The 26439-nt window shown below is 48.0% G+C and overlaps 1 protein-coding gene across 1 annotated transcript in view; it reads right to left on the bottom strand.

Moving 5' to 3' along the window:
* Window positions 1-24059: 24059 nt before the first annotated feature.
* GPNMB (glycoprotein nmb) overlaps window positions 24060-26439 on the bottom strand; it is a 31669-nt gene continuing 29289 nt past the window's right edge. The window contains exons 10-11 of the mRNA XM_070059398.1: window positions 25530-25623; window positions 24060-25113 (exon numbers count right to left, since the gene is read on the bottom strand). Coding sequence (XP_069915499.1) covers window positions 24960-25113; window positions 25530-25623 — 248 coding nt within the window. The 3' untranslated portion in view covers window positions 24060-24959. The remainder of the gene's footprint in view (window positions 25114-25529; window positions 25624-26439) is intronic.

Raw genomic sequence — 26439 nt, 5'->3', positions numbered from 1 at the left:
TAAGCTGCTGCCTGTGACATCGGCATACCATATCACAGTGCTGGTTTGAGTCCCAACTGCTCTGCTTCTGATCCAGCTCCCTGCTAATGTGCCCAGGAAAGCAGCAGAAGATGGCCCAAGTGCATGGGCCCCAGTCACCCATGTGGGAGAGCTGGGTGGAGTTCTGGTTCCTGGCTTCATCCTAGCCCCCGGCCCTGGCTGTTGTAGGCATTTGAGGAGTGAGCCGATGGAAGGAAGATCACTCTCTGTTTCCCTACCGCCCTCCCTCCCTCCCTCTCTCTCTCTCATTAAACAAACAAACAAACAAACAAACATTTTTAAAGGTGTCTACATGGAGAACTAAAGCATCAACAAGGTTACCCAGACGACGAAGAGAGGAAGCAGAGAAAGCACCTGCAAATGTCCTGTAGCCAGACAGCACATTTAAGACCTGGAGGATGAGGGAAGGTGACGAGGGAGTAGGCGTGGGGGGGCGAACAAACATTGGAGCCTAAGGACTTGCGAGCTGTGCTGAGGAGCTCGGGCATTACCCTGATAGCCCTGAGGAGCCACCAAAGTAGGGGAGTAATGTGGTTAGAATTGTGTGTTAAAAGATCAACCAGGGCTGGAGCTGGCACCGTGGCGTTCTGGGTTAATTCTCCGCCTGTGGCACCAACACCCCATATGGGCACCGGTTCTAGTCCCGATTGCTCCTCTCCCAGTCCAGCTCTCTGCTGTGGCCCAGGAAGGCAGTGGAGGATGGCCCAAGTGCTTGGGCCCTGCACCCGCATGGGAGACCAGGAGAAACACCTGGCTCCTGGCTTCGGATCTGCGCAGCTCTGGCCGTAGTGGCCATTTGGGGAGTGAACCAATGGAGGGAAGACCTTTCTCCCTCTCTCTCTCTCTCTCTCTCTCTGCAACTCTGTCAAGTAAATAAATAAATAAGTCATTAAAAAAATTATCAACCGGGGTCCAGTACGGAGGAAGAGAATGGCAGGAGGCCATGCTGCTGGGAGACCGAGCAGAGGCTGCTGCCATCTTGCTGTGACGGGGCCTGGAGCAATGGCAGAGAAGATGGAGAGAGACAGATGGAGTTAGAGATGTGTAGAAAGAAAAACACACAGGATGCTGGGATTGATGGCTTCTGAGGGGTTCTGAGGATTCCCTTAGTGCTGGTATCAGCTCGGCTCCGGTGAGGACCTCATGGCGGATGGCACCGCAGTGGCAGTAGCTATGTGGGAATGAGGGGTCACATTGCCAGACAGGAACCAGAGGGCAGCGCAGGGGCCAGGTTTGCTCTTTTTATTTTATTTTATTTTTTTAATTTTTTGCCAGGCAGAGTGGACAGTGAGAGAGAGAGACAGAGAGAAAGGTCTTCCTTTTGCCGTTGGTTCACCCTCCAATGGCCGCCACGGCTGGTGTGCTGCGGCCGGCGCACGGCACTGATCCGATGGCAGGAGCCAGGTACTTCTCCTGGTCTCCCATGGGGTGCAGGGCCCAAGCACTTGGGCCATCCTCCACTGCACTCCCTGGCCACAGCAGAGAGCTAGCCTGGAAGAGGGGCAACCGGGACAGAATCCGGCGCCCCGACCGGGACTAGAACCCGGTGTGCCGGCGCCGCAAGGCGGAGGATTAGCCTAGTGAGCCGCAGCGCTGGCCTAGGTTTGCTCTTCCACAACAACACCCGCACGAGGGCGAACTCAAGGTCGCCTGAGAACTACCTAATCCCTTCTGAGGGCAGCATCCCCAAAGACCTCCTCAGTCCCCATAGCCCTACTTCTTCAAGTTCTGCAACCTCCCAACACTGCCACATGAGGACCAAGCTTCCAAGACAGGCACCCTTGGGGGACAGCCCATGCCTGTGCTATTCAGTCCATCCCCTTGTCTCTGTCTTTGAGAATTTCTGTTCCTGTGATCTCTCTCTAATAAATTCACAGTTGGTAACTCCCAAATTTTTTGTGAAAATTGTCAGAACCAAAATGGAGTCACCTGTGTCAACCCTAACAAAAATGAATCAAGCCAGGGCAGGAGTTTGGAGTAGCAGTCAGGAAGCCTCTTGGGATGCCCACGTCCCATACAGAGTGCCTGCGTGTCATTCCTGGCTCCACTTCCCGATTCCAGCTTCCTGCTACCATGCACCTTGGGAGGCAGCAGGTGATGACCTAAGTAGTCAGACCCCTGCCACCATATAGGAGATCCAGATCAAGTTCCCAGCTCCTGACCCAGGTCAGCCTGGCCCAGCCCTGACTGTTGTGGGCATTTGGGGAGTCAACCCATGGGTGAGAGATCTCTGTGCGTCTGTCTCTCTGTTTCTCTGGCTTTCAAACAAACAAATAACAAAACATAAAGCCAGGAGGATATAAAAGCAGGAGTCTTAGTATTAATTGCTTGACTGTAACCATCACTAAAGGCTCAGCCAGAACCCCAGCTTGCACAAGGACAACCAAAAACTTCTATCCCAAGCTCTTCCATAAGACATCTGCCGCAACTGCTCATTCTCAAACTGATATCATCCTTCTGATTAATTGTGGTGACAAAAGATTATTGTTTCAAAATAGCTCCTGTAATCCTACTCATTTTTACCTTTAAAAACCTCCCCCTGCCTCAGCCTTTCCATTCACCCATCGCGTCCTTCACACACACACAGCCCCACTGCAGTGCTGTTCCCAAACGGGACTCGATGCTGCTGCAATTCTAGTGTCTTTGTGTTTCTCTCAGGTGACATATTTCTAGTCCACCTGCTGCCAAGTCTGAACTTGCAAGATAATCACCTGTCTCCACCTGGACGTAGGACAGGCATCGCAAAAGTCAAATGTCCAACATCAAGCTGCAAATGTGCCCTCCTGCTGTCCTCTGACAGCCGACAACTGGACTTCAGCCAAGTCCAGTGGCCCTCAGCACACCCAGACCACTACGTGGTCTTGGAAACACGCTAAGTGCAAGAAGCCACACCAAAGGTGAGATTCCATTCAAGCAAAAGTCCAGTGAGGACAACCTAGAGACAAAGCAGCTTACAGACTGTGCAGGGCTGAGGTGTTTGGGGACAGAAAATGGAATGTGGCTGCTAATGGGCAGTGGGATTTCTCTTAGAGGCAATGGAAATGTTGCAGAGCTGATGTTAGTGTCGGCTGCAAAAATTCTACAAATAAATAAAAAACTCACTGAATTATACTTTGCATAGGCAAAGTATATGGTATGTGAATAGCATTTCAATCCAATTGTTGAAAATAGGTAGTGAGAAAGTGCAGACTGAAGCGGCAGGAGAGTGGTCCAGCAGTTAGGAGGCTGTGTCCCACGTCAGACCACCTGGGTCTGATACCCAGCACCAGACCTGGACTCCAACTTCCTGCTGACATAGACACCGGGTGGCATCAGGATGGCTCAAGTAGCGGGGTTCCTGCCAATCCTGTGGCAGGGCTGGGTTGAGTTCCTGGCTTCCTGGTTCCCAGCTTCAGCCTCAGCCCAACCTGGCTGCTGCGGACATCTGGGGAGTGAACCAGTGGACAGGAGCTCTCTTCTCTCCTCTGCCTCTCAAATAAATACAAATAAAATAGGATAAAGCATAAAGAGACCATTTGCTTCTACAAAGGATGTATTGCTACAGGAATGAAGCCATACTTTCCTGAAGTCATACATTCTATATATTATTCTGAAAGTTTTACCTGTGACCTTATATCCTTGATTCATTTGGAAATGATTTTTATTTATGGTGCGGGGTGAGGACCCTTGCTTCCCTAACATACATATAGTTAGCAGCATTTATTGAGTGATTCCTCTTCCTTTCCTAGCTCTGTGGTGCCATCACTGTCAGATCATCTCTGTACAAATCTGTTCCCAGATTCTCTGTTGTGTCCCATTGGGCTTCTTTGACTTTTTTCTTTGAAAGGCAGAGTTACAGACATGCAGAGGCAGAGAGAGAGAGAGAGAGAGAGAGAGAGAGAGGTCTTCCATCCGCTGGTCTTCTCCCCAGATGGCCCCAGTGGCCGAAGCTGTACTGATCCAAAGCCAAGAGCCAGGAGCTTCCTCCAGGTCTCCATGCTGGTGCAGGGACTTGGGCCATCCTCTACTGCTTTCCCAGGCTTTAGCAGAGAGCTGGATTGGAAGTGGAGCAGCCAGGACTCAAACCGGCGCCCATATGGGATGCCAGCACTGCAGGCAGCGGCTTTACCTGCTACACCACAGCGCTGGCCCCATGGGCTTCTTTTCTATCACTAACCCAGTGTCACAGGATCTGGGTAATTCTTTACAAGCATCTTCTAGTTTACTGCTTCTCTCTCTAGCTCTGCCCAGTCTGCAGTTAAACCCTTTCTGAAAATGGAAACACACCATACAAAGTATTTATGAAACAATCAAGGAAAATTTGAACACTGACAAGATGACTGATGGTAGGAATTACTGTTAACTATTTTATATGAGAAAATTGCAATGTAGTTTTGACTTTTAAAAGAGTCTTTAGGGGTGGGAAGGCAGCTAGTGATTAAGACGCACCAGCTAAGACACCCACACCCCTATCAGAGTTCCTGACTCCAGAACTTGAACTGGCGCTCTGATACAGGATGCTGGTGTTGCAGGTGGCAGCTTACCCCACTGCACCACAATACCACCCCGTGTACTTGGAATTTTCCACCCTAAAGAGTAAAACCAAGTCAGCAGCATCAGAGACTGCTCCATTTCTCTTGGTTTCCTCTCCAGGAGGTTACAGAGCTAAGTGTGCCAAGCCAAGGTGGATCCTCTCACTTCTTCGGCACAGTTTCCTCTTTGACAGCCCTAGGTGGATGACACACGCTTTCTTTGTATTTGGTATCTGACAGTGTCTGATTAAAGTCAGACTCTTTAATGACTCCTCCCAACTCATTCAGCCGGGACTGTCCCGCACCTGTGTTCTGTTGGGGGGCGGGGGCTGTTGGTGTTCTTTGTGATCCCACATGCTGGAGATCTTATCTATGGAAATTCCCTGAGGCTTAGCACTCCTGCAGAGAAAGTTTGTACAGCTCTCAGCAGGCACAAGGAGGCACAGGCAGAGGCGCTACTCACCCAGGCTACCTTAATGAAAGGTTGAGTGGCTTTGCAGGCTCTGCAGTGTGAATTCCCACAGGCCGAGCCCTCTCTGGGGGGCTTTCTCTTTTCCTCCACTGAGGGTGTGGTGGGAAGGGTGTGGGTGTGTTCTCCCACTCGTCCAGGCTTCATCATTTATTTATATTTTTTTAAAACATTTATTTTGAGAGGCAGGGAGACAAACAGATAGACTGGGCTGGGCCAAAGCTAGGAGCCAGGAACTCAATGCAGGTCTCCCCAGAGGGTGGCAGGGACCCAGTGCCTGGGCTGTCACCTGGGTGGAGCCGTTCTAGGGTTTGCATTAGCAGGAATGTGGAAGCAGGAGCCAGGTATTGGACCCAGGCACTTGGTTGAAGGACATGGGCATCCCAACCACTGGGATGAATGCCTTCCTCCTTTGTCTGTGTTTATCCCAAAGTACAGGCCTCTGAACCCAAGTTCTGGGCCAGTGGGGATGCACACCCAGTTCCGGGAGGCAGTGGCTCCACTGCTTGCTGCCCACTGTCCTGCACAGATGTGTGTTCCTGAAGTTCTGCCCATGAAAGAATCCCTTTGATTTGCTGCCAGTCCCATCAGACCTGCAAAAGATGCTTTTTCTTTGCGGTCCAGCATTTTCGGTTCTACTACAATGTTTCCTTGCACTTTTTTTTTTTTTTTGACAGGCAGAGTGGACAGTGAGAGAGAGAGAGAGAGAGGTCTTCCTTTTTTGCCGTTGGTTCACCCTCCAGTGGCCGCCGCGGCCGGAGCGCTGTGGCCGGCGCACCGTGCTGATCCGAAGACAGGAGCCAGGTGCTTCTCCTGGTCTCCCATGGGGTGCAGGGCCCAAGCACCTGGGCCATCCTCCACTGCCTTGCCGGGCCACAGCAGAGAGCTGGACTGGAAGAGGGGCAACCGGGACAGAATCTGGCGCCCTGACCGGGACTAGAACCTGGTGTGCCGGCGCCGCAGGCGGAGGATTAGCCTATTGAGCCGTGGCGCCGGCCATGCACTGCTGCTTTCAACATCTGTTCCACGTTTTTACTGGGACCAGATCTGACAACAGGAATTTTTTTATTCCCCTCGTGAGTCATTTGCAGCTGGAATTAAAGAACCCAGTACACTGGAACAGTGGGCAGGCCCTCTCCAGTTGTCCTGCTTTATATGTGTATGTGTGTATAAAGGAAAGAGACAGAGAAACAGACGCACAGAGAGAGATCGTCCATCCAGCGATCTAATCTGCAAATGCCTGTGGTACCTGGGACCAGAGCCAGGCCAAAGCCAGGAACCCAGAACCCAAACCAGGTCTTCCATGTGGACGATAAGGACCCAACCACTTGGGCCATCACATGCTGCCTCTTAGGTGAGCATTAGCAGGAAGCTGGAATCAGGAGAGGAACCAGGACTCAAACCCAGCCATACTGACATGGAACGTGGGTGTCCCATGGGGACATCTTTTTTTATTAATTTATTTATTCATTAATTTAAAAGGCAGAGAGAGAGGGAGAGATCTTCCATCCACTAGTTCTTTTTCTAAATGCCTGGTCGGGGCCAGACTGAAGCCAGGAGCCTTGAACCCCACCCAGGTCTCCCATGTAGCAGCATCTGGGCCATCATCTGCTGCTTCCCAGGTGCATCAGCAGGAAGCTGGATCAGCAGTGGAGCAGAGGAACTCAAACTGCTGCTCACACGGGCTGTGAGCGCTGCAAGGGGCAGTTCAACCCATAGTGCCACAGCACCAGCCCCGTGGGAGCCTCGGGTGCTCCACCAAACACCTGCTTCACAACGCAGCCTTGTGGTGTGACAGCTCTCTTCTGTCCCTGCAGTCTGTCCCCTGAACTGTGCAGGCTCTGGGTGGCACAGGCAATGCCAGTGGGATACTCCAGAAATTATGTGTTCAGCTGCCCACACAGGGAGGTTTGTTGCCTTGCTGGGACACAAAAAAGGCTTGAACTTGGTGTTGCTTTGCTGTCGCTGTCACCCTGGGTCTGCTCTTCTCTAGGTTACTACATCAAGAGAGGTTTGTCTAGGAGTGACGGCGAGCAACGCGGGGCTCCTGAGCCAGGTTTTCCCCACCTGACTGCGGGCATGGCTCCTATAGCGGCTCTAGGGGGTTTGGGCGTCGTGGGCTTTAATGAGAACAATTCTTCTACATGCAGCAGTGAATCAAGCGAGCAAATCCCAGAGGAAGACCTGGGTTGCGTTTGTGGGATCTTAAAGAGCTGTCAGCCAGAGTCGCCTTGCAGCAGCTGTTTGATTACTGAACTGAATTAAATGGCTCCCAAGGGTCTTTGATGCCCAAAAGGAACTGACAGGCACTCTGGAATGCTGGGGAGTGTATGAGACCAGTCTTTGGGCTCCTGGGGCTTATCACATAGAGGAGGAAAAAATAGCAACACGTGAGACAGGAAAATGACAAGAAAGGACTTCCACATCAAAGCAGAACTCCAAACCCCTTCACACTTCTCCCAGCAACAGACCTCCTCTTGAATCTGAATGAGATTGGGTTTCCACCAATTAAAAAAAGGCAGCTGAAATGACACAAGGTGACATAAAGTGACACTCACGGTTAGGCAGAACAGGCTGGGCAGCCGCCACGTGCCTCTCTGGATTGTCCCCTCGGAATGCTCCACCATGCTATGGGGGGTGGGCAGGTGCATGGAGAGGTCATGTGATGCACAGCCTGACAGTCCTTGCTGATCCTACAAAGCCAGTGAGCAGGAAGCGCTCTCTGTGGCTCCCTCTTGTTAGGGATTTTGAGGGTTGTGGAATCTAGGCCTCTTATACTAAAAAACAAAAACAAAAACAAACCAAAATAACAACAACAAAAAATCTTACTTGAAAGGCAGAGAGAGAGAGACAGAGAGAGAGACAGAGACGGAGAGATCTTCATCAGGGTTCCCTCCCCAAATTCCCGCAGCACCAAGGGAGCCCAGAACTCAATCCAGGCCTCCCAGCTGAGTGGCAGGGTCCCCGCTACCTGGGCCATCCCTGCTGCCTCCCAGGGCGTGCATTAGCAGGAAGCTGGATTAGAAGTGAGCGATTCTCAAACCCTAGGGCTCTGATATGGGATGTGGGCATCCCAAGTGGTGTCACGACTGCCTTAGGCCTCTAATTTTAGAAATGAGCCAAAGTACATTTTCTGAATCAGCCACCAAGGGCATGCTCAGTTCAGGGTGGATTCTTAGGAAAAAGCCAAGAGGTCAGAGCTGTGGGTTCTAGAGCTCTGTATTATTTTGAATGCAGTGCCTTAAATGTTAGTTCTGGTCCAAGATGGCGGAATAGCGACAAGGTGGACTGATTTAGGCTGGGCGAAATTGGCGTTGGAAGAGTGGTGAGGACGCACTCTCAGGGTAAAGCTACCGGGGAGCTGCAGTGGGAAATCCTGTGAGGCAGCGGAAACGGCCCAGACCTGTGTAGGGGAGAGCAGATATGCAGCAAAAGACCCACCAGCTTGGATCCGGGGAGGAAGGTGCACGCCCTGGCACCCAGGTGAGCAGACCCGGCGGGCTCATGGCGCTGCTCATACAGCGGGAGGGAGAGCTTAGAGAACTGCACCCTTTAGAGTCCCACCTGGATCACCCAGAGGCGAGGTGGGGGGCTCTCCCTGCCCTCCTCCCACCTCCCACCAAAACAGAGACCGGAAGTCAGCGGTGGGAGGGCTGGAGCCATTTTTGGTTACAGGCAGGTAGCGGCCACCCCAGCACCTATGCACATACCGAAGATTATTGGGGTCGCCCTCCACCCAGGCAGCAACCACAGCGGTTCAGGAGAAACTGAGGGAGACTGCCTCCGCCGTGTCAGTTGCACCCACCTGGCAACGGAGGGGAGGCGGAGCCATCACTAGGGAAGGGAAGTGCCACCTGCCGAGCTCCCCTACGCGCCCAGCGCAAGTGCGAAGCAAGCAGGGCTGCAGCAGGTGAGGACTTCGCCCGCCTGAGAACCACAGATCTGACCAGAGAGAAAAACCTGTGTTCCCCACGGACATCGAGTCTGGTTGGGAGGACCGGGCTCTATGCAATAGGTGGGAGCACACACAGACAGCGGCTCTGGGAACACCTTAGTTTCCGTGTGGACAGAACGGGCTAGAGGGGCCCTGGGAGCTGAGACTGAGAAAACACTGTGACTGCCCGAGAGGAGGCAGGGCGTGCTGGTGCTGGGCGCTCCTGGGTTGTCTAGAGCGGCTCATAGCAGAGGGAACTGTGCTCACGGGAGGACGCCACAGGTCACATGTGTGGTTCATTCGGCGGTGGGGATGAGTATTGAGCGCACCTGGGCATTCCTCAGCTTGGCGGAGCAGGGGTGGTCACACCAACACAGCTGACCATTCCTCTCCATCCAGTTAACCAGAGGAGAGCTACCACGCCCAGCTTGGGTGTCACCCTGGAGACTCGCCCCATCCAGAGCTCCCTGGCAGCACCCACCACACATCTGGTGGTATTCACCGGAAATGTAGATATCCCGCTAAGCCGCATACACACAGATCAAAGATAAAAGCCATCAGACAGAAAAATTTTTTTTACAAATGCCTAAAAATAAATGCAGAAATTCAAGATTCAAAGATAAAGAAGACACTGTGGGCACCCCCAAAGGAACACTTCAACATTTCAATATTAGAACGTGAAGATGGGGGCCAGCACTGTGGTGTAGCAGAGAAAGCCGCCGCCTGCAGTGCTGGCATCCCGTATGGGTGCTGGTTCAAGTCCCAGCTGCTCCACTTCTGATCCAGCTCTCTGCTATGGCCTGGGAAAGCAGTAGAAGATGGCCCAAGACCTTGGGCCCCTGCACCCTCATGGGAGACCTAGAAGAGGCTCCTGGCTCCCGCCTTCGGATCGACACAGCTCCAGCCATTGTGGCCCTCCGTGGAGTGAACCAGCGGATGGAAGACCTCTCTTTCTCTTTGTCTCTCCTTCTCTCTGTGTAACTCTTTCAAATAAATAAATAAAAATTTTAAAAAGATTTATTTATTTAAGAAAAGAATGTGAAGATGAAGAGATTGAGGAAATGCCAGAAATGAAATTCAAAAGATTAATCATTGGATTACTCAAAAGCAACTAGAAGCAAATCCACAAACTAAAGAAAACTGTATATTATATGAATGAAAATTTTTCCCATGAAATCGAGATTTTAAAGAGATATCAAGCAGCCAGTGCTGTGGCATAGCAGGTAAAGCCACCACCTGCAGTTCCTGCATCCCATGTGGGTGCCAGTTCAAGTTCTGGCTGCTCCACTTCTCATCCAGCTCTCTGCTATGGCCTGGGAAAGCAGTAGAAGATGGCCCAAATGTTTGGGTCCCTGCACCCTTGTCAGGGACCTGGAAGAAGCTCCCAGCTCTTGGCTTCGGATTGGCTCAGCTCTGGCCATTGTGGCCACTTGGAGAGTGATCCAGTGGATGGAAGACCTCTCTCTCTCTGCCTCTGTAACTCCACCTTTCAAATAAATAAACAAATCTTAAAAAAAAAAAAAAAAAAGAAAGAAAGAAAGAAAGGGCCGGCTCCACGGCTCACTAGGTTAATCCTCCACCTTGCGGCACCGGCACACTGGGTTCTAGTCCCGGTCGGGGTGCCGGATTCTGTCCCGGTTGCCCCTCTTCCAGGCCAGCTCTCTGCTATAACCCAGGAGTGCAGTGGAGGATGGCCCAAGTGCTTGGGCCCTGCACCCCATGGGAGACCAGGATAAGTACCTGGCTCCTGCCATCGGATCAGCACAGTGCACTGGGCAGCCGCAGCGGCCATTGGAGGGTGAACCAATGGCAAAGGAAGACCTTTCTCTCTCTCTCTCTCTCTCTCTCTCTCTCACTGTCCACTCTGCCTGTCAAAAAATAAATAAATAAAAATAAAAATAAATAAAAATGAAATACTAGAAATAAAGAATGGACCATATAAAAAATGCACTGGAAAGCCTTAATAACAGATTGGGTGAGGCAGAAGAAAGAATATCTGAGCTAGGAGAAAAATCTCTTGAAATTTTACAGTCAGACCAAAAACAAGAAGAAGAAATTATAAAACTAAAAACCAGTGTTGGGACATTATCAAATGACCTAACATAAGGTCTTAGGGGTACCTGAAGCTGTGGAAAGAGAGAAGGGACTAGAAGACCTACTTAGTGAAGTAATTACAGAAAATTCCCCCAACTTGGAGAAAGAAAGGAATGTCCAAATACAGGAAGCACACAGAACCCCTAACAGAGATACCAGAAAAGCTCTTCACCATGACACATTGTAATCAAATCTTCCACAGGAAAGCAGAAAGAAAAGATTCTAAAATGTGCATGAGAAAAGCCAGATTACCTTCAGAGGACCTCCAATTAGACTCACAGCTGACTTCTCATCAGAAACTCTACAGGTTAGAAGACAATGGCAAGATAATAGCCCAAATCTTAAGAGAAAAAAAACTGTCAACCCAGAATACTGTACCCTGCAAAGCTCCTATTTATAAATAAAGGTGAAATAAAGACCTTCCATGACAAACAGAAATTGAAAGAATTTGTCACCACTTGTCCAGCCTTACAAAAGATGCTTAAGGATGTGCTGCACACAGAAACACAGACAGCAAAAAAAAAAAAAAAAGCCATCATCATCAGGGCCAGTGCTGTGGTGCAACGGGTTAACGCCCTGGCTTAAAGTGCCGGCATCCCATATAGGTGCCAGTTTGAGTCCCAGCTGCTCCACTTCTGACCCAGCTCTCTGCTATGGCCTGGGAAAGCAGTAGAAGATGGCCCAAGTCCTTGGGCCCCTGGACTCGTGTGGGAGACCAGGAAGAAGCTCCTGGCTCCTGGCTTTAGATCGGCACAGCTCCAGCCGTTACAACCAACTGGGGAGTGAACTAGCAGATCAAAGACCTCTCTGTCTCTCCTTCTCTCTGTAACTCTGACTTTCAAATAACTAAATTTAAAAAAAAAAAAAAAAGAATCACAAGAACAAATGTAAATACATAGAGACTGAACAATATGCTCTTTTTAATTTTTTATTTTTTTGACAGGCAGAATGGACAGTGAGAGAGAGAGACAGAGAGAAAGGTCTTCCTTTGCCGTTGGTTCACCCCCCAATGGCCGCTGTGGCCAGCGCGCTGTGGCCGGCGCACCGTGCTGACCCGAAGGCAGGAGCCAGGTGCTTCTCCTGGTCTCCCATGGGGTGCAGGGCCCGAGCACTTGGGCCATCCTCCACTGCACTCCTGGGCCACAGCAGAGAGCTGGCCTGGAAGAGGAACGACCGGGACAGAATCCGGTGCCCCAACCGGGACTAGAACCTGGGGTGCTGGTGCCGCAGGCAGAGGATTAGCCTATTGAGCCGCGGCGCTGGCCACAATATGCTCTTAAATGAACAGTAGGTCATAAAAGAAGTCAAAAGAGAAATCAAAAATTTCTGGAAAAGAATGAAGATGACAATATCTCATACCAAAATTTATGGGATACAGCAAAAGCATTAAGAATGAAGTTCACAGCAATTAGTACCTACATCCAGAAACTGGAAAGTAACCAAATAAATGAGCTGTCAATGCATCTCAAGGACCTAGAAAAACAACAAACCAAACCCCAAATTAGTAGGAGGATAAAAATTATTTGAATAATTAATAATTAAAATTAAGTAAGAAATAAAATTGAAACTAAAAAAACAATACAAAAGGTCAATGAAATGAGGAGCTGATTTTCTGGAAAAAAAAAAAAGACAAAGAGGGAGAAAACCCAAATTAACAAAATCAGAGATGAAAAAGGAAATGTAACAATAGATACCACTGAAATAAAGAGAATTGTCAGGAATTACTACCAAGAACTGTATGCCAACAAATAGGGAAACCTAGAAGGAATGGATAGATTCCTGGACACGTACAACCCATCTAAATTGAATCATGAAGGCATCAAATACCTAAACAGACCAATAACAAAGAGCTCCAGTCAGTAAGAAAGAGATTTCCAATAAAGAAATACCCAGGTCCTGATGGCTTCACTGCTGAATTCTACCAGGTATATAAAGAACTAATTCCATTTCTTCTAATGCTATTCAAAACAATCAAAAAGGAGGGAACCCTCCTGAACTCCTATGAAGCCTGCAACATCTTAATTCCTAAACCTGAAAACAATACAACAGAGAAAGAGAACTACAGACCAATATCCCTGATGAACATAGATGCAAAAATCCTCAACAAAATACTAACCAATTGAATCCAACAACACATCAGAAAGATCATTCATCCAGACCACGTGGGATTTATCCCTGGTATGCAGAGATGGTTCAACATCTGAAAATCAATAAATGTGATAAACCACATTAACAAACTGAAGACCAAAAACCGTATGATTATCTCAATAGATGCAGAGAAAGCATTTGACAAAATTCAACACCCTTTTATGATGAAAGCCTTAAGCAAACTTGGTATAGAAGGAACATTCCTCAACATAATCAAAGCAGTTTATAACAAACCCACAGCCAGCATCCTACTGAATGAGGAAAAACTGGAGGCATTCCCATTAAGATCTGGAACCAGGCAAGGCTGCCCACTCTCACCATTATGATTTAATACAGTCCTGGGAGTTTTAGCAAGAGATATTAGGCAAAAAAAAAAAAAAAAAAAAAAGCCAAACCACCCCTATTTGCTGATGACATGATTCTAAATATAGGGAACCCAGAAGACTCCACGAAGGGACTTTTGGAACTCATAAAAGGGTTTGGTAAAGTAGCAGGATATAAAACCAACAAAAAATATCAATAGCCTTTGTATACACAGACAATCCCGTAACTGAGAAAGACCCTTTTAAGATCAATCCCATTCACAATAGCTATAAAATTTTAAATATCCAAGGTTGTCAAAGATCTCTACAATGAAAATTACAAAACATTAAAGAAAGAAACAGAAGAAGACATAAAAAATGGAAAATTTGTCCATGTTCATGGATTGGAAGAATCAACATCCTCAAAATGTCCATACTACCAAAAGCAATTTACAAATTCAATGCAAGACCAACAACATTCTTCTCAGATTTATTTATGTATTTATATATTTATTTTTAAACATTTATTTATTTATTTGAAAGTCAGAGTCACACAGAGAGAGGAGAGGCAGAGAGATAGAGAGGTCTTCCATCTTCTGGTTCACTCCCCAGTTGGCTGCAACAGCCAGAGCTGTGCCGATCCAAAGCCAGGAGCCAGGAGCTTCTTCTCAGTCTCCCACGCAAATGCAGGGGCCCAAGGACTTGGGTCATCTTCTACTGCTTTCCCAGGCCATAGCAGGGAGCTGTATCAGAAGTGGAGCAGCCAGGACTCAAACCAGTGCCCAAATGGATGCTGGCATTGCAGGCAGTGGCTTTACTCACTACGCCACAGCACTGGCCCCTCTTCTCAGATTTAGAAAAAAAATGATTCTAAAATTCATATGGAAATACAAGAGACCCTGAATAGCTAAAGCAATGTTAAATAATAAAATAGCTGGAGGCATCATAATACCAGACCTCAAGGCATACTACAGGGCAGTTATAATCAAAACAGCCTGGCACTGGCACAAAAATAGACATGTAGGCCAATGGAACAGAATAGAAACTCAAGAAATTAATCCACGCATGTACAACCAACTTAGCTTTGACAAAGGAGCAAAAATCAACTCCTGGAGCCAAGGAAGTCTCTTCAACAAATGGTGCTGGGAAAATTGGATCTCCACATGCAGAAGCATGAAACAAGACCCCTACCTTACACCTTACACAAAAATCCACTCAAAATGGATTGGAGATCTAAATCTATGATGTGAGACCATCAAATTACTAGAGAACCTTGGGGAAACCCTACACGACATTGGCACAGGGAAAGACTTCTTGGAAAAGACCCAGAAGCACAAGCAATCACAGCCAAAGTTAACAAGTGGGATTACATCAAACTGAGAAGCTTTCGCCCTGAAAAAAAAAAAATTCAGCAAAGTGAAGAGGCAACTGACAGAATGGGAGAAAATATCTGTAAACTATGAAACTGACAAAGGATTAACACCCAGAATCTATAAAGACCTCGAGAAACTCAACAACTGGCCAGCGCCGCGGCTCACTAGGCTATTCCTCTGCCTGCGGTGCCGGCACCCTGGGTTCTAGTCCTAGTTGGGGTACCAGATTCTGTCCCGGTTGCTCCTCTTCCAGTCCAGCTCTCTGCTGTGGCCCGGGAGTGCAGTGGAGGATGGCCCAAGTGCTTGGGCCCTGCACCTGCATGGGAGACCAGGAGGAAGCACCTGGCTCCTGGCTTCGGATTGGTGCAGCATGCTGGCTGCAACGCGCTGGCCGTAGTGGCCACTTGGGGGATGAACTAACAGAAAAAGGAAGACCTTTCTTTCTGTCTCTCTCTCTCTCACTGTTTAACTCTGCCTGTCAAAAAAAAAAAAGAAAAAAAAGAAAAGAAGAAGAAGAAGAAGAAGAAGAAGAAGAAGAAGAAGAAGAAGAAGAAGAAGAAGAAGAAGAAGAAGAAGAAGAAGAAGGAGAAGAAGAAGAAGAAGAAGAAAGAAACTCAACAACCACCAACCACAAAACAAACTAGTCAAGACATGGACAAAGGACTTGAACAGACATTTTTCAAGAGAGGAAATTCAAATGGCCAACAAACACATGAAAAAACGCTCAGGATCACTAGCCATCAGGGAAATGCAAATCAAAACCACAATGAGGTTTCACCTCACCCCTTTTAGAATGGCTCTCATACAGAAATCAACAAATAACAAATGCTGATGAGGATGTGGGAAGAAGGGTACCCTAATCCACTGTTGGCGGGAATGTAAACTGGTACAGCCACTGTGGAAGACAGCATGGAGATACCTCAGAAATCTGAATAGAGACCTACCATACGACCCAGCCATCCCACTCCTGGGAATTTACCCAAAGGAAATGAAGTCAGCACATGAAAGAGTGATCTGCACCCCCTGTTCATCTCAGCTGACAATCGCTAAGATGTGGAATCAACCCTGATGGTCCCTCAGCTGAACACTGGATAAAGAAAGTATGGTATATACACACTATGGAATACTACACAGCAGTAAAAGAAATGAAATCCTTTCATTTGCAAGAAAATGGATGCAACTAGAAACCATTAAACTTAGTGAAATAAGCCAGTCACGAAAAGACAAATACCATATGGTCTCTCTGATCTGTGGTAACTAACAGAGTACCTAAAATGTAATCTGTAGGAGCAAAACTGACACTCTGAGATGCGATGATTTGTTTGTTTTTGTTTTGAATTAGAGGAAAGGTTTATTTTTGGGTGGGGGAATCCTGACAGGCCGGGGGAGAGGGCAAGAGGGTAAGAGAGAGGAGGAGAGGGTAAGAGAGAGATCAGGAGAGAGAGTGTGAGCGAGATGCGATGATTTTGAAAAGCTCTTGCCTTGACTGTCGAGGAACGATATTTTTTTGCTTGGTTGGTTGGTTTTGTTTTTTCTTCATACTAATTGGTGAACTCTCTACTTAATGTAGGGTTATTTTTATGAGTATAAAAATTAACTGAAAAATTGATCTGTGTAAAAAATAAGAATGGTAAAGGAAGAGGGAGAAGGAAGAAAGGTGGGAATATGGATGGGAGGGAGGTGAGGGGAGAAGTATCGTGTTGCCAAATCTGTATATTAAAGGCTTGAAATTGTATTCTTTAAACAAAATTTTAAAAATGTTAGTCCTCTTAGGTTGCTGACACTGTACATGAGGTATGAAAAAAATGGCCAGTTTTCTGTTCTTTTAAAAAAAAGTATAAGAAATTTCAAACAGAGTAGGGCGGAGAACAAAACTGAAGCACCCAGATTTAGCAAATATTAATTTTATTCTATTTGTTTCAGATTTTTTTTCTTTAGAAACAAAATGCTATAGACTCAACTGACACCCCTCACAACCCTCCCTAACCCTCTGCCCCCACCATCAGAGAAAACCCTAACCCGACGTCACTGTCCACCATGTCCTGCGTGCTTCTGTTCTTTAAAGTCACGTGTACCGTAAACAACTGATGATATTGTTTTAAACATGTCGGAATTCCCCTACAGCCCGTCACACGGCGGCGATGGCTCACGGCGGACACAGCTTGTTCTTCCCCTCTGCATTTCTCGAGTACCACGGTGGCTGAGCGTCTTTTCTTGAATTGTCTGCTTGCTGACCTTGGCCAATTTCTTTTTCCTATTGAGCTGTTTTCAATTCAAAATTCTTTTTAGAGTTTTTCTAATTCCACATAGAAAATCAGTAATATTTGAGAACTACTAAAGAATATATATAGCAAGCAGATGAAGTATAAGGGATAACAATAAAAGGAGCCTAGCCATCAGCCTGATAAAACACGGCAATGCCATGGACTCCCTCACCTGGCTACACCACAGACCACCCCACTCCTGCTGCCCTGGACACCACACCAGGCTGAATTCTGCACCAAACCCCACTGCCTCCTTTCCTCTGCTCATTACACAGGTTTGTGTAAGCTCCCATGTGGTTTAGGTTTTCATGCTTTGGAAAACATTACATAAATGCTATTGGATTGTATGTGTTCTTCTGCAACTTGGTCTTCTGTCAACACTGTGTTGGTGAGCGTGTCCCTCTTGGTGTTTATAGCTGTGTTCAGTCATTTCCGCTGCTGACTGTATGCCATTGTCCATCCCAACTCACTTATCCTTCTATTGCTGTTGGACTTGGGGCCTGTTCCTCCTACCGTGCAGTGGTCGTGAACATGTCCCTGAACACGTGGGCATGAACACGTCCCTGGACACGTGGACTGGAGTTTCTCAGGGGCATGAGAAGCACAGGAGCTGCTGGATGATGGGGGTGAGCATCTTCAACCACACCACATAATGCCAGGCTGTTTTCCAGGACCACTGCTTCAGCTGAACTCCCGAACGGCAAGTATGAGTTCTAGGGGTCTCCCTGGCACCAACACTTGACCTTGTCAAGTGCTGTGCATCTTTGCCAATCTAGTGGGTGTGCAACCATGTCTCATTGTGTGGTAATTTGCATTTCCCTGATTTTTTTTTTTTTTTTTTGGAAAGAAGAGAAACAGAGAAGGACATACACACAAACACCCCTCCATCTAGTGGTTCACTCCCCAGTTGCCACAGTAGCTGGGGCTAGGCAGGACCAAAGCTGAGAGCCAGGACTAAAATCTGTATTTCCCTCATGGGTGCAGGGACCCAAGTACTTGGGCCCTCACGTGCTGCCTCCCAGAGCGTACATGAGCAGGAAGCTGGAATCAGGAATGGAGCAGGGACTCAATCCCAAGCACTCTGATATATATGGGACGTGGTGGTCCCAAGAGGTGTCTCAACAGCTGTGCCAAATGCCTGCTCGTAATCTTTTAAAGATCACATGAATTGCAAATGTGTTCTACTAGTCTATGCATTTTAATTTTACTTATTTGAAAGGCAGAGAGAGGGAGAGGGTGAACAAGCGAGGGCGGGCGGGGGGGGAGGAGAGAGAGAGAGAGAGAGAGAGAGAGAATGAATCTTGTATTTTGTATTTGCTGGCCAGGGCTGGAGCCAGGAGCCAGCACCTCAGTTTGGTTCCTCCACATGGGTGGAAGGGATTCGGTTACTTCAGCCATTACTTGCAGCTTCCCAGCGTGTGCACTAGCAGAAGCTGGAACCAGAAGCAGAGCCAAGATTTGACCCCTGCAACTCTGATATGGGATGAAGCGTCCCAAGCAGCAACTTAGCCACTGTGTCAAATGCCCATCCCTGCCCTTTCATTTTCTTTTTTTTTTTTTTTTAAGATTTATTTATTGTACTTGAAAGGCAGAGTTAAAACAGAGAGAGAAGGAGAGGCAGAGAGAGAGAGAGAGAGAGAGAGGTCTTCCGTCCATTGGTTCACTCTTCAATTGGCTGCAATGGCCAGAGATAGGCCAATCCGAAGCCAGGAGCCAGGAGCTTCTTCCGGGTCTTCCACGTGGGTGCAGGGGCCCAAGGGCTTGGGCCATCTTCTACTGCTTTCCCAGGCCACAGCAGAGAGCTGGATCAGAAGTGGAGCAGCCGGGACTCAAACCAGCACCCATACGGGATGCCGGCACTGCAGGCGGTGGTTTTACCCACTATGCCACAGCACCGCCCCCTGTCCTTTCATTTTCAAATCCACTTCACTGAATTATATTTACACAGAATAGACATAGTTAATTTTAAACCTATATTTTGACAGTTTTTGGCAAATGTGCACAGATATGCAACCACTACAATTACTGCATAAAACATTTCCCTCTTCCAAAATGTCCCTTGATTTGTAGTCAATTTCAAAATTTTTTGAAATACATGCATAGTTTTTTTCATAATATGCATTTCATTAACTCTTTGAAGAGTTCATGTACACACAGATTTCAAAAATTGTTTGCACCAACATAAGCTTATCTTTTAATTCTATTTTCCTGAACTTTTAAAGTACCCTCTCAGGCAACTGCTGAGCTGTCTTCTAAGATGGTTGTCCTATTTTGCATTCCCACCAGAAGTGTAAGAGAAATTTTTGTGATTCTTGTCTTTTTCATACAAAACTTTAAAATTTTAACATAACCAGATGTGACAGGTCTTCCACAAGTTAAAGGAAAAGGCGTGCTATGTAAAACTCATGCAAGGGTTCTAACTTGTTTTTGCCCCAAGATAAAATTTCTCTAAATTTATTTATTTATTTGACAGGCAGAGAGAGACAGGTAGACATCTTTCACCTGCTGGTTCATTCTCCAAATGCCCACAACAGCTGGGACTGGGCCAGGCTGAAACCAGGAGCCAGAACTCCATCCAGGTTTCCCATGTGGGTGGCAGGGGACCAACTATCTGAGCCATCACTTGCTACCTCCAAGGGTGCACATTAGCAGGAAGCTGGAATTGGGAGAACCAGGACTTGAACCTGGGTACTCCATATGAAATGTGGGCATTCCGAGTGGCCTGCACCTAAACTTACCTTTTAATTCCATTTTTCCATGAGCTTTTAGAAGTGCTCTTGTAAAGCCATTTTTTTCCTTTATGGTTGGTGCTTTGGGGGTTTATTACATTTTCCATCACTTGATTCTTCATGTTGTGATTCTCCGATTAAGTTCTCCTGAGAGAATTCTTTGACTTTCTTTGTCTTCAGGAAGGTCTTCTACGACATTTCCATGTAGCAATTCATAGGCTACATACCACGTCAAGTTTTCCATGCCACACAATGCAGCATTTTTCCTCATTACAGATAATGTGCCATGGGATCAAGGGTAAGAGCTCAAAGTACCCAAGCAAGGAAATTGTCTCTCTTATCACTGAGGTGTTCTAAACAATTACTGTCTCCCCCATTCAGTTCAGAATGGAGTTTTGGAACACGATTGGCACACACTGTCAAGGGTCACAGAGCAAATGTTTTTAGGGCGCAGAGTCTGTCACAACTGGCAATGCACTGCCATGGCTGACATTGTGTGAATGAATGAATGAGCGTGCTGGGTTCCAACACAACATTTTTTTTACAAAGATTTATTTATTTGAAGGGCAGAGCTAGAGAGACATAGGGAGAGAGAGAAGAGGGATTATCTCCCACTTGCTGGTTCATCCCCAAATGCCCACATCAGCTGGGGCTGGGCCAGGCCAAAGCTGGGAGCCAGGAACTCCATCCTGGTCTTCTATATGAATGGCAGGGGCCGGAGGACTTGGGCCATCCTCCGCTGCTCTCCCAGGCACATCAGCAGGGAGCTGGATTGGCACTGAACAGCTGGGACACAAACTGGCACACTGACATGGGACGCCAGCGTTGCAAGTGGTGGCTTACCCCGCGGCATCATGCTGGGCCCTCCAATGCAACTTTTTTATGGACACTAAAATGTGAATTTCATGTAATGTCTATGTGTCACAAAATAGTACTCTTCTTCCATTTCCCACCCACTTCAAAATACAGAAACCATGCTTAGCTTGTGGGTCATAAAAAAAAAAAAAAAAAAAAGAAGAAGAAGAAGAAGAAGAAAGAAAAAGAAAAAGAAAGGCAGAGGGTTGGCTTGGCCAGTACACTGTGGTTTGCTGGTTTGCTGATCCCTGATTTAGACACAATCTCCTGGGTGTGAACGTTTAGCCCAGCAGTTATGATGCCCTCATCCCAGACTGAAGTGCCTGGGCCTGGCTCCGACAGAGGCTAAGAGCTCAAGGTACCTGACTGCAGCTTCCTGCCGCCGCAGACCCCAGGAGACAGGGAGGATGGCTGCAGGAGTTGGGTTCCCGCCATCCATGTGGGAGACCTGGATTATATTTGCCAGCTGTTGGTGTGGCCTGTCCCAGCCCCGGCCATTGCAGGCATTTGGCGAGTGAACCAATGGGGCAAAAAATTTCTCTCTAACTCTACACCTTGCAAAAGTAAAATAAAAATACAGTCTTGCTGGCTTCTCTGTAAGGAAACTGAGTAAGATCATTCTCCCCATCTTGCCCGGTAGGGCATTAGACTCTGCAGGGACTTTAAGCCTTGATCCAGTGTCACTGTCCCTTCCTCCTCCTTGCCTGCCTTGTGCAGAGGCAGCGGCTGTGGGGTCGGCAGCAGCTTGTGAGTGACAATGCCAGGCTGGCAGTCAGATCGCTTCATTTAATTCCCACTCACCTCCCTCTACTCAGCTCCAGAAACCAGACCTAAGGGCTACTTCCACAGCCACATTCTCATCAGTGGTTAACTGCTAAAGGAATTTATTTTAGTAAACTTCTTAAAATTGAGGACTCATGAAACTCAAGTCTTGATATTTTATTTATATCATTAAAATGTACATGATGTAACAGTGGAAAATTAGATTGTAAATTTGAGAGACATTTTGATTGGTGAGGTGACATATTTGAGGAAAAATTATCCACAGAATTAAAACTTGTCAAATACTAAAATGCCTTTAAGGCAACCCCATTCCAAAATGCCTAGGGAAGACCTCTATGACAAACTTTATTACCGAATTTTGAGGAATGGTGGGGCACAGGTGTTGGGTCTGGTTAGGTGCTGCTTAGATGCCCACACTGCATGTCAGGGTGCCTGGAATCAAGTCTCAGCTCTGCTTTCGAGTCCAGGTTCCTGCTGCCCACCTTGAGAGGCAGCAGGTAATGGAGTCCCTGCCACCCACCTGGGAGGCCAAAATTGAGTTCCTCACTCTGGGCTCCCGGCTGCCACCTGGCCCAACCTCCGTGGTTACAGGCATTTGGCAAGTGAGCCAGTGGAGGGGAGATTTATGTCTCTCAATTAAACAAAATGAATAATTTCAAGAGGAACTGCAGCTCATTTTTAAGAATCACCTCTGCAGATTAAAGTGAGGCCAAGCAGGCCGGCTGGGATTGAGGGACTCTGGGTGAGTGGTTGGCATTGTCACTGCAGTGAACACTTGGGCAGTGACACTTGGCATTGCTCTACAAGAGCAGAATCCTTATCCGTCTTGTGACCTTGTCCTTTCTTACACAAGAGCCTAAGACATATTGGTGCTCAGTAAATGATAGTCGAGTAATCAAAAGCAGTTGGCAAAGGGTGATTCCTGGGTGATTCCTGAATTTTTAGGGTATGTATTTGAGATACATTGGGGCCATTCTTTGAAAAAACCTTAAAGGATTTTTCCTTTAAGTGGAAGTGGAATGACTTGCTGCGCTGATCTGAAGCCAGGAGCCAGGTGCTTCTCCTGGTCTCCTATGCAGGTGCAGAGGCCCAAGCACTTGGGCCATCTTCCACTGCCCTCCTGGGCCACAGCAGAGAGCTGGACTGGAAGAGGGGCAACCGGGACAGAATCCAGCACCCCGACCAGGACGAGAACCTGCTGTGCCGGCGCCGCAGGCGGAGGATTAGCCTAGTGAGCCGCGGCGCCGGCCAAGAAGACTACTCTCATCTGTCACTTGGGTTTGGAGTTCCCGCCTTCTGGATGTAACACAGGATTGAACCCACTGTCTTCTAAACGGTGAAACAACTGAAAATTCAACGAAGGCTGCCCATGTCTATGAATGAGTCACAGGTGTTTAAAATTCAGACATTTACAAAAAGTCCTCGGAAATTCCTAGAATAATTTATTACTTACCCATCACAAGTTTTGGGGAAGTTCTAATTCCCGCAAACCCTCATCCCGACAACCCTCCATCTTCTCGGCTATTCCCGTTTTAGTCAGCAGTTCGGCAGAAGCGGAGTGACTTGCTGCCAGGGTCACGTGGAGAATATAACTCTAAAACAATTCACTATTTCAAGCTGCTCTCTGCTACTCTTCCACTGAAATTGAGGGAGGTGGGAAGAGAAGGCTGACCTGTTTCCTTGGTGACCAATTTTATTTGCTGCTCTCTGCTACCCCCTGTTGGTATAAGATGGGAAGAGCAGGTCTCTTTCCCGGAACATCTGAACGAATGAGAACTCCAGAGGAGGCTCCAGAGGAGGTTTTAACAAACCTCCAGGTGACTCTGCTGCAACTCCCAGTTGCTTTTCTGCTTTAGCTACTGCTGTTCTGGGCTCCTGGTGATCACACAAATGAGAAACGCTCTCCCCACTGCTTCTGACCTGCTTCTGACTTGAAGTGTGTACCATAAAGCCTTATACAAAGTGCCTTTCTCTGCATCCATTTCTGCACATGGACTTGCAGCACCTCATGCAGGGACTACACAACCACTTCACGGATGAGGAGAATGTGAAAAGAAAGGCTCAAGAAAGGACAGGGGCTGCTGCTGTGGCGTAGCAGGTAAAGTCGCCGCCTGCAGTGCCGGCATCCCATATGGGCACTGGTTCGAATCCCGGCTGCTCCACTTCTGATCCAGTTCTCTGCTATGGTCTGGGAAAGGAGTAGAAGATGGCCCAAGTCCTTGGGCCCCTGCACCCATGTGGGAGATGCAGAAGAAGCTCCTGGCTCCTGGCTTTGGATCAGCCTAGCTCTGACTCTTGTGGCCCCCCGTGGAGTGAACCAGTGGATGGAAGACCTCTCTTGCCTCTGCCTCTCTGTAACTCTGCCTTTCAAATACATAAATAAATCTTTAAAAAAAAGTATACATTAAAATTTTAATTGAATTTTCACATGCTATACATAATTTAAAATAGAAAATCTTCATGAGATTATCAAAGCTCTATGGGGTGGCCTTCAACCTGTGTACACTGGTCAAAAATCATAAAGTATAAGCTGGAAAAATAAATACAATATCAGCGTCTAGTCTTTCACCACACTTTATTTTTTAGAAAGGAGAGAAAAAGAGCATCATGATGTGTGACATACGGCAGACAGGGTTCACCACAAATGGAGGTACAGTCCTTCCTGGTCAAGTTTCCGTATCATTTGAGAAACTGGGAGGAAAATCAAGGTCTTCCTACTTTGGAAAAATCATAGTATGTGAACTCAAATACAGGCACCAGAATGTACAGAAATTCAGGTTTATACACAAGAGTGTCAACTCTGAGGGCAGGTGTCCCCAGGCCTGGTATACAGAAAGCACTACACAGGTGTCCCTGGTTAACAAAATGAATGAGCATCATTCCTTCACTCAGCCGGGCAGGGCAGGCTGTCACGCAAACACAGGGCTCCCATCTAGTAATAAGACCGGCCTTTTTACCTGAGCGCGGCCAGTGCGTACATCGTGCTGAAGGCCTGGGCCCGCATTGCTCTGTCAGGAGCTCACGCGTGTCCCCTGCAACAGGAGCAGACCTCCAGGCCAGGACTCCGCTGGCTTTGTGCCCGTGGTCGTACGGAAAGCCGGACGGTGTCCAGCCCGTCCTTCCAGCTCCCTGGGTCAGACTCCAGCGAGGGACGCTCTTGGGACCGCGTGTGGCTATCCCACTCGCTACCTAAGACCTCGTGAGGGAGACACAACCAGGACAGGAAGTGCGGCTGAGCTGTGCCCTGAGACACGCGCCCCAGGCTGCAGGCAGTGGCACTGCGCTTCTCTCGCTCGTCACTACCCCTGAGGACAAATCCAGCCTGCCCACACCGCGAGAGTGTTTTACAAGACTCTTCTGGGAGAGAGAAAAACGAACAAGGGAACAGCCACCCAGTCCTGCACAGCTCGCCTGGGCGGCACTGCAGGTGGGGCGGAGGGTGAGAGGGAGGTGCGGGTCTAGAGACTCCCCGGCTGGTCCTTGAGCAGCGGATGCTTCTCCTGGCGTCCGGGGAGGAACGCGGCCCTGGCGTGGCCCTGGCCGACATTCAGGCCTCCACCGTCGGCCGTGCTCCCAGCGCTGTTCTCTATCCGTTTGTATTCCTTGTGTTTTCTGAAAACAACGCGTTAGGTGGTTATTTAAACAAACAAACAAAAACTCTTCAGCTATTTCTGCAATGCCTTGCAAGGCAGGTGCAAATGGGTCATCCCATCTAACCCTAATCTGTGACTTGCAGGACACGGGTATGCGATGAACACACACTTATTTTTTTTCGCTTCTCCATGCTTACTTCCGTTTCAGATCACGTGGGCACGATTTTGTCAAGTTACTGACTTCTGGCAGTATTTTGAGGATTAAAATAAAATATGATAAAATAAAGCTACAGCAAGATTCATCACTCAAGGGAAGATCTTCCCCCCCACACACAATGTTTAAAGGCAAAACAATAACAACAACAATAATAATAAGCAAAATGGCTCGTTCGCGTGCAGAGAACCGCTGGGGTGGGCAGCGAGCCCAGAACTTACCTGTACACGTAGAGGGCGAGCATGGTGACCCCCAGGGCCAGGCAGCCGGCGGCAATCAGGACAGCGTCCCCCGCTCCCAGGGCCGTCGCTGGGGCTAAACACACAGGGCGGAGCCTGTCAGCTCTGCCATTGTGGCGGAGAGACAGATTTTCCATCCACTGCTCCACTCCCCAAATACTCGCAGCAGGTGGGCCTGGGCCCAGCCAAAGCCAGGAATCAGGAACTGCACCTGGATCTCCCCCCGGGAGAGGCAGGGGCTCAAGGCCCCGGGTCATCGTCTGAGGCCCTTGCAGGTGCAATTGCCAGAAGCACAGGGTAGTAGGACTGGAACCAGGCACCCAGATGTGGGATGTGGGAGTCCCCACTGTGGCGCGTGCCTCCCTTTATTTGGTCTTTGAAAACAACTCCAGTCACACCTAGAGCGATTGTTCACTTTGTGAAGAATTAAAGGAAAGCAACATCTCAAAGTCACACGAGATCCGCAGCTGGCCAGCACTGAGGAGGCCTGCTAGAAAACGAGTTATGATTCTGTACGTAATTCCTAGAAGCCCCCGGAGCTGCGGCAGCAGCAGAGCAGGGGTCCCGGCAGTTCTGGGCATGACGCTTGGGAAGTCCACTGTAGCTCAGGTGCAGGGGCTCTGGCTGCCTCCCCACCAGGAGCAGGATTCTCTTACGTCCTTGCTTTCTGTTTTTAAATCTGCACCCCAGACCTCATCCACAATAAGTTCTCACACAAATAACCGCATGGGTGTGCATGATTACTTAAGCTTTTCTTCCACTGGGGTTAAAGGCTGCCCTTTATATGATTAATGGGTAAAGAAATGTTTAAGTGCAGTTTTCTTTATAAGATAGGCTCCGAGTCCAAAGGAATTATAAATGAATTAGTCATTAGGTTGTATCTGATAGTACT

The sequence above is a fragment of the Oryctolagus cuniculus genome, chromosome 16 (assembly GCF_964237555.1).
Source record: "Oryctolagus cuniculus chromosome 16, mOryCun1.1, whole genome shotgun sequence".
Taxonomy (NCBI): Eukaryota; Metazoa; Chordata; class Mammalia; order Lagomorpha; family Leporidae; genus Oryctolagus; species Oryctolagus cuniculus.
This window is presented reverse-complemented; position numbering and strand designations above follow the sequence as displayed.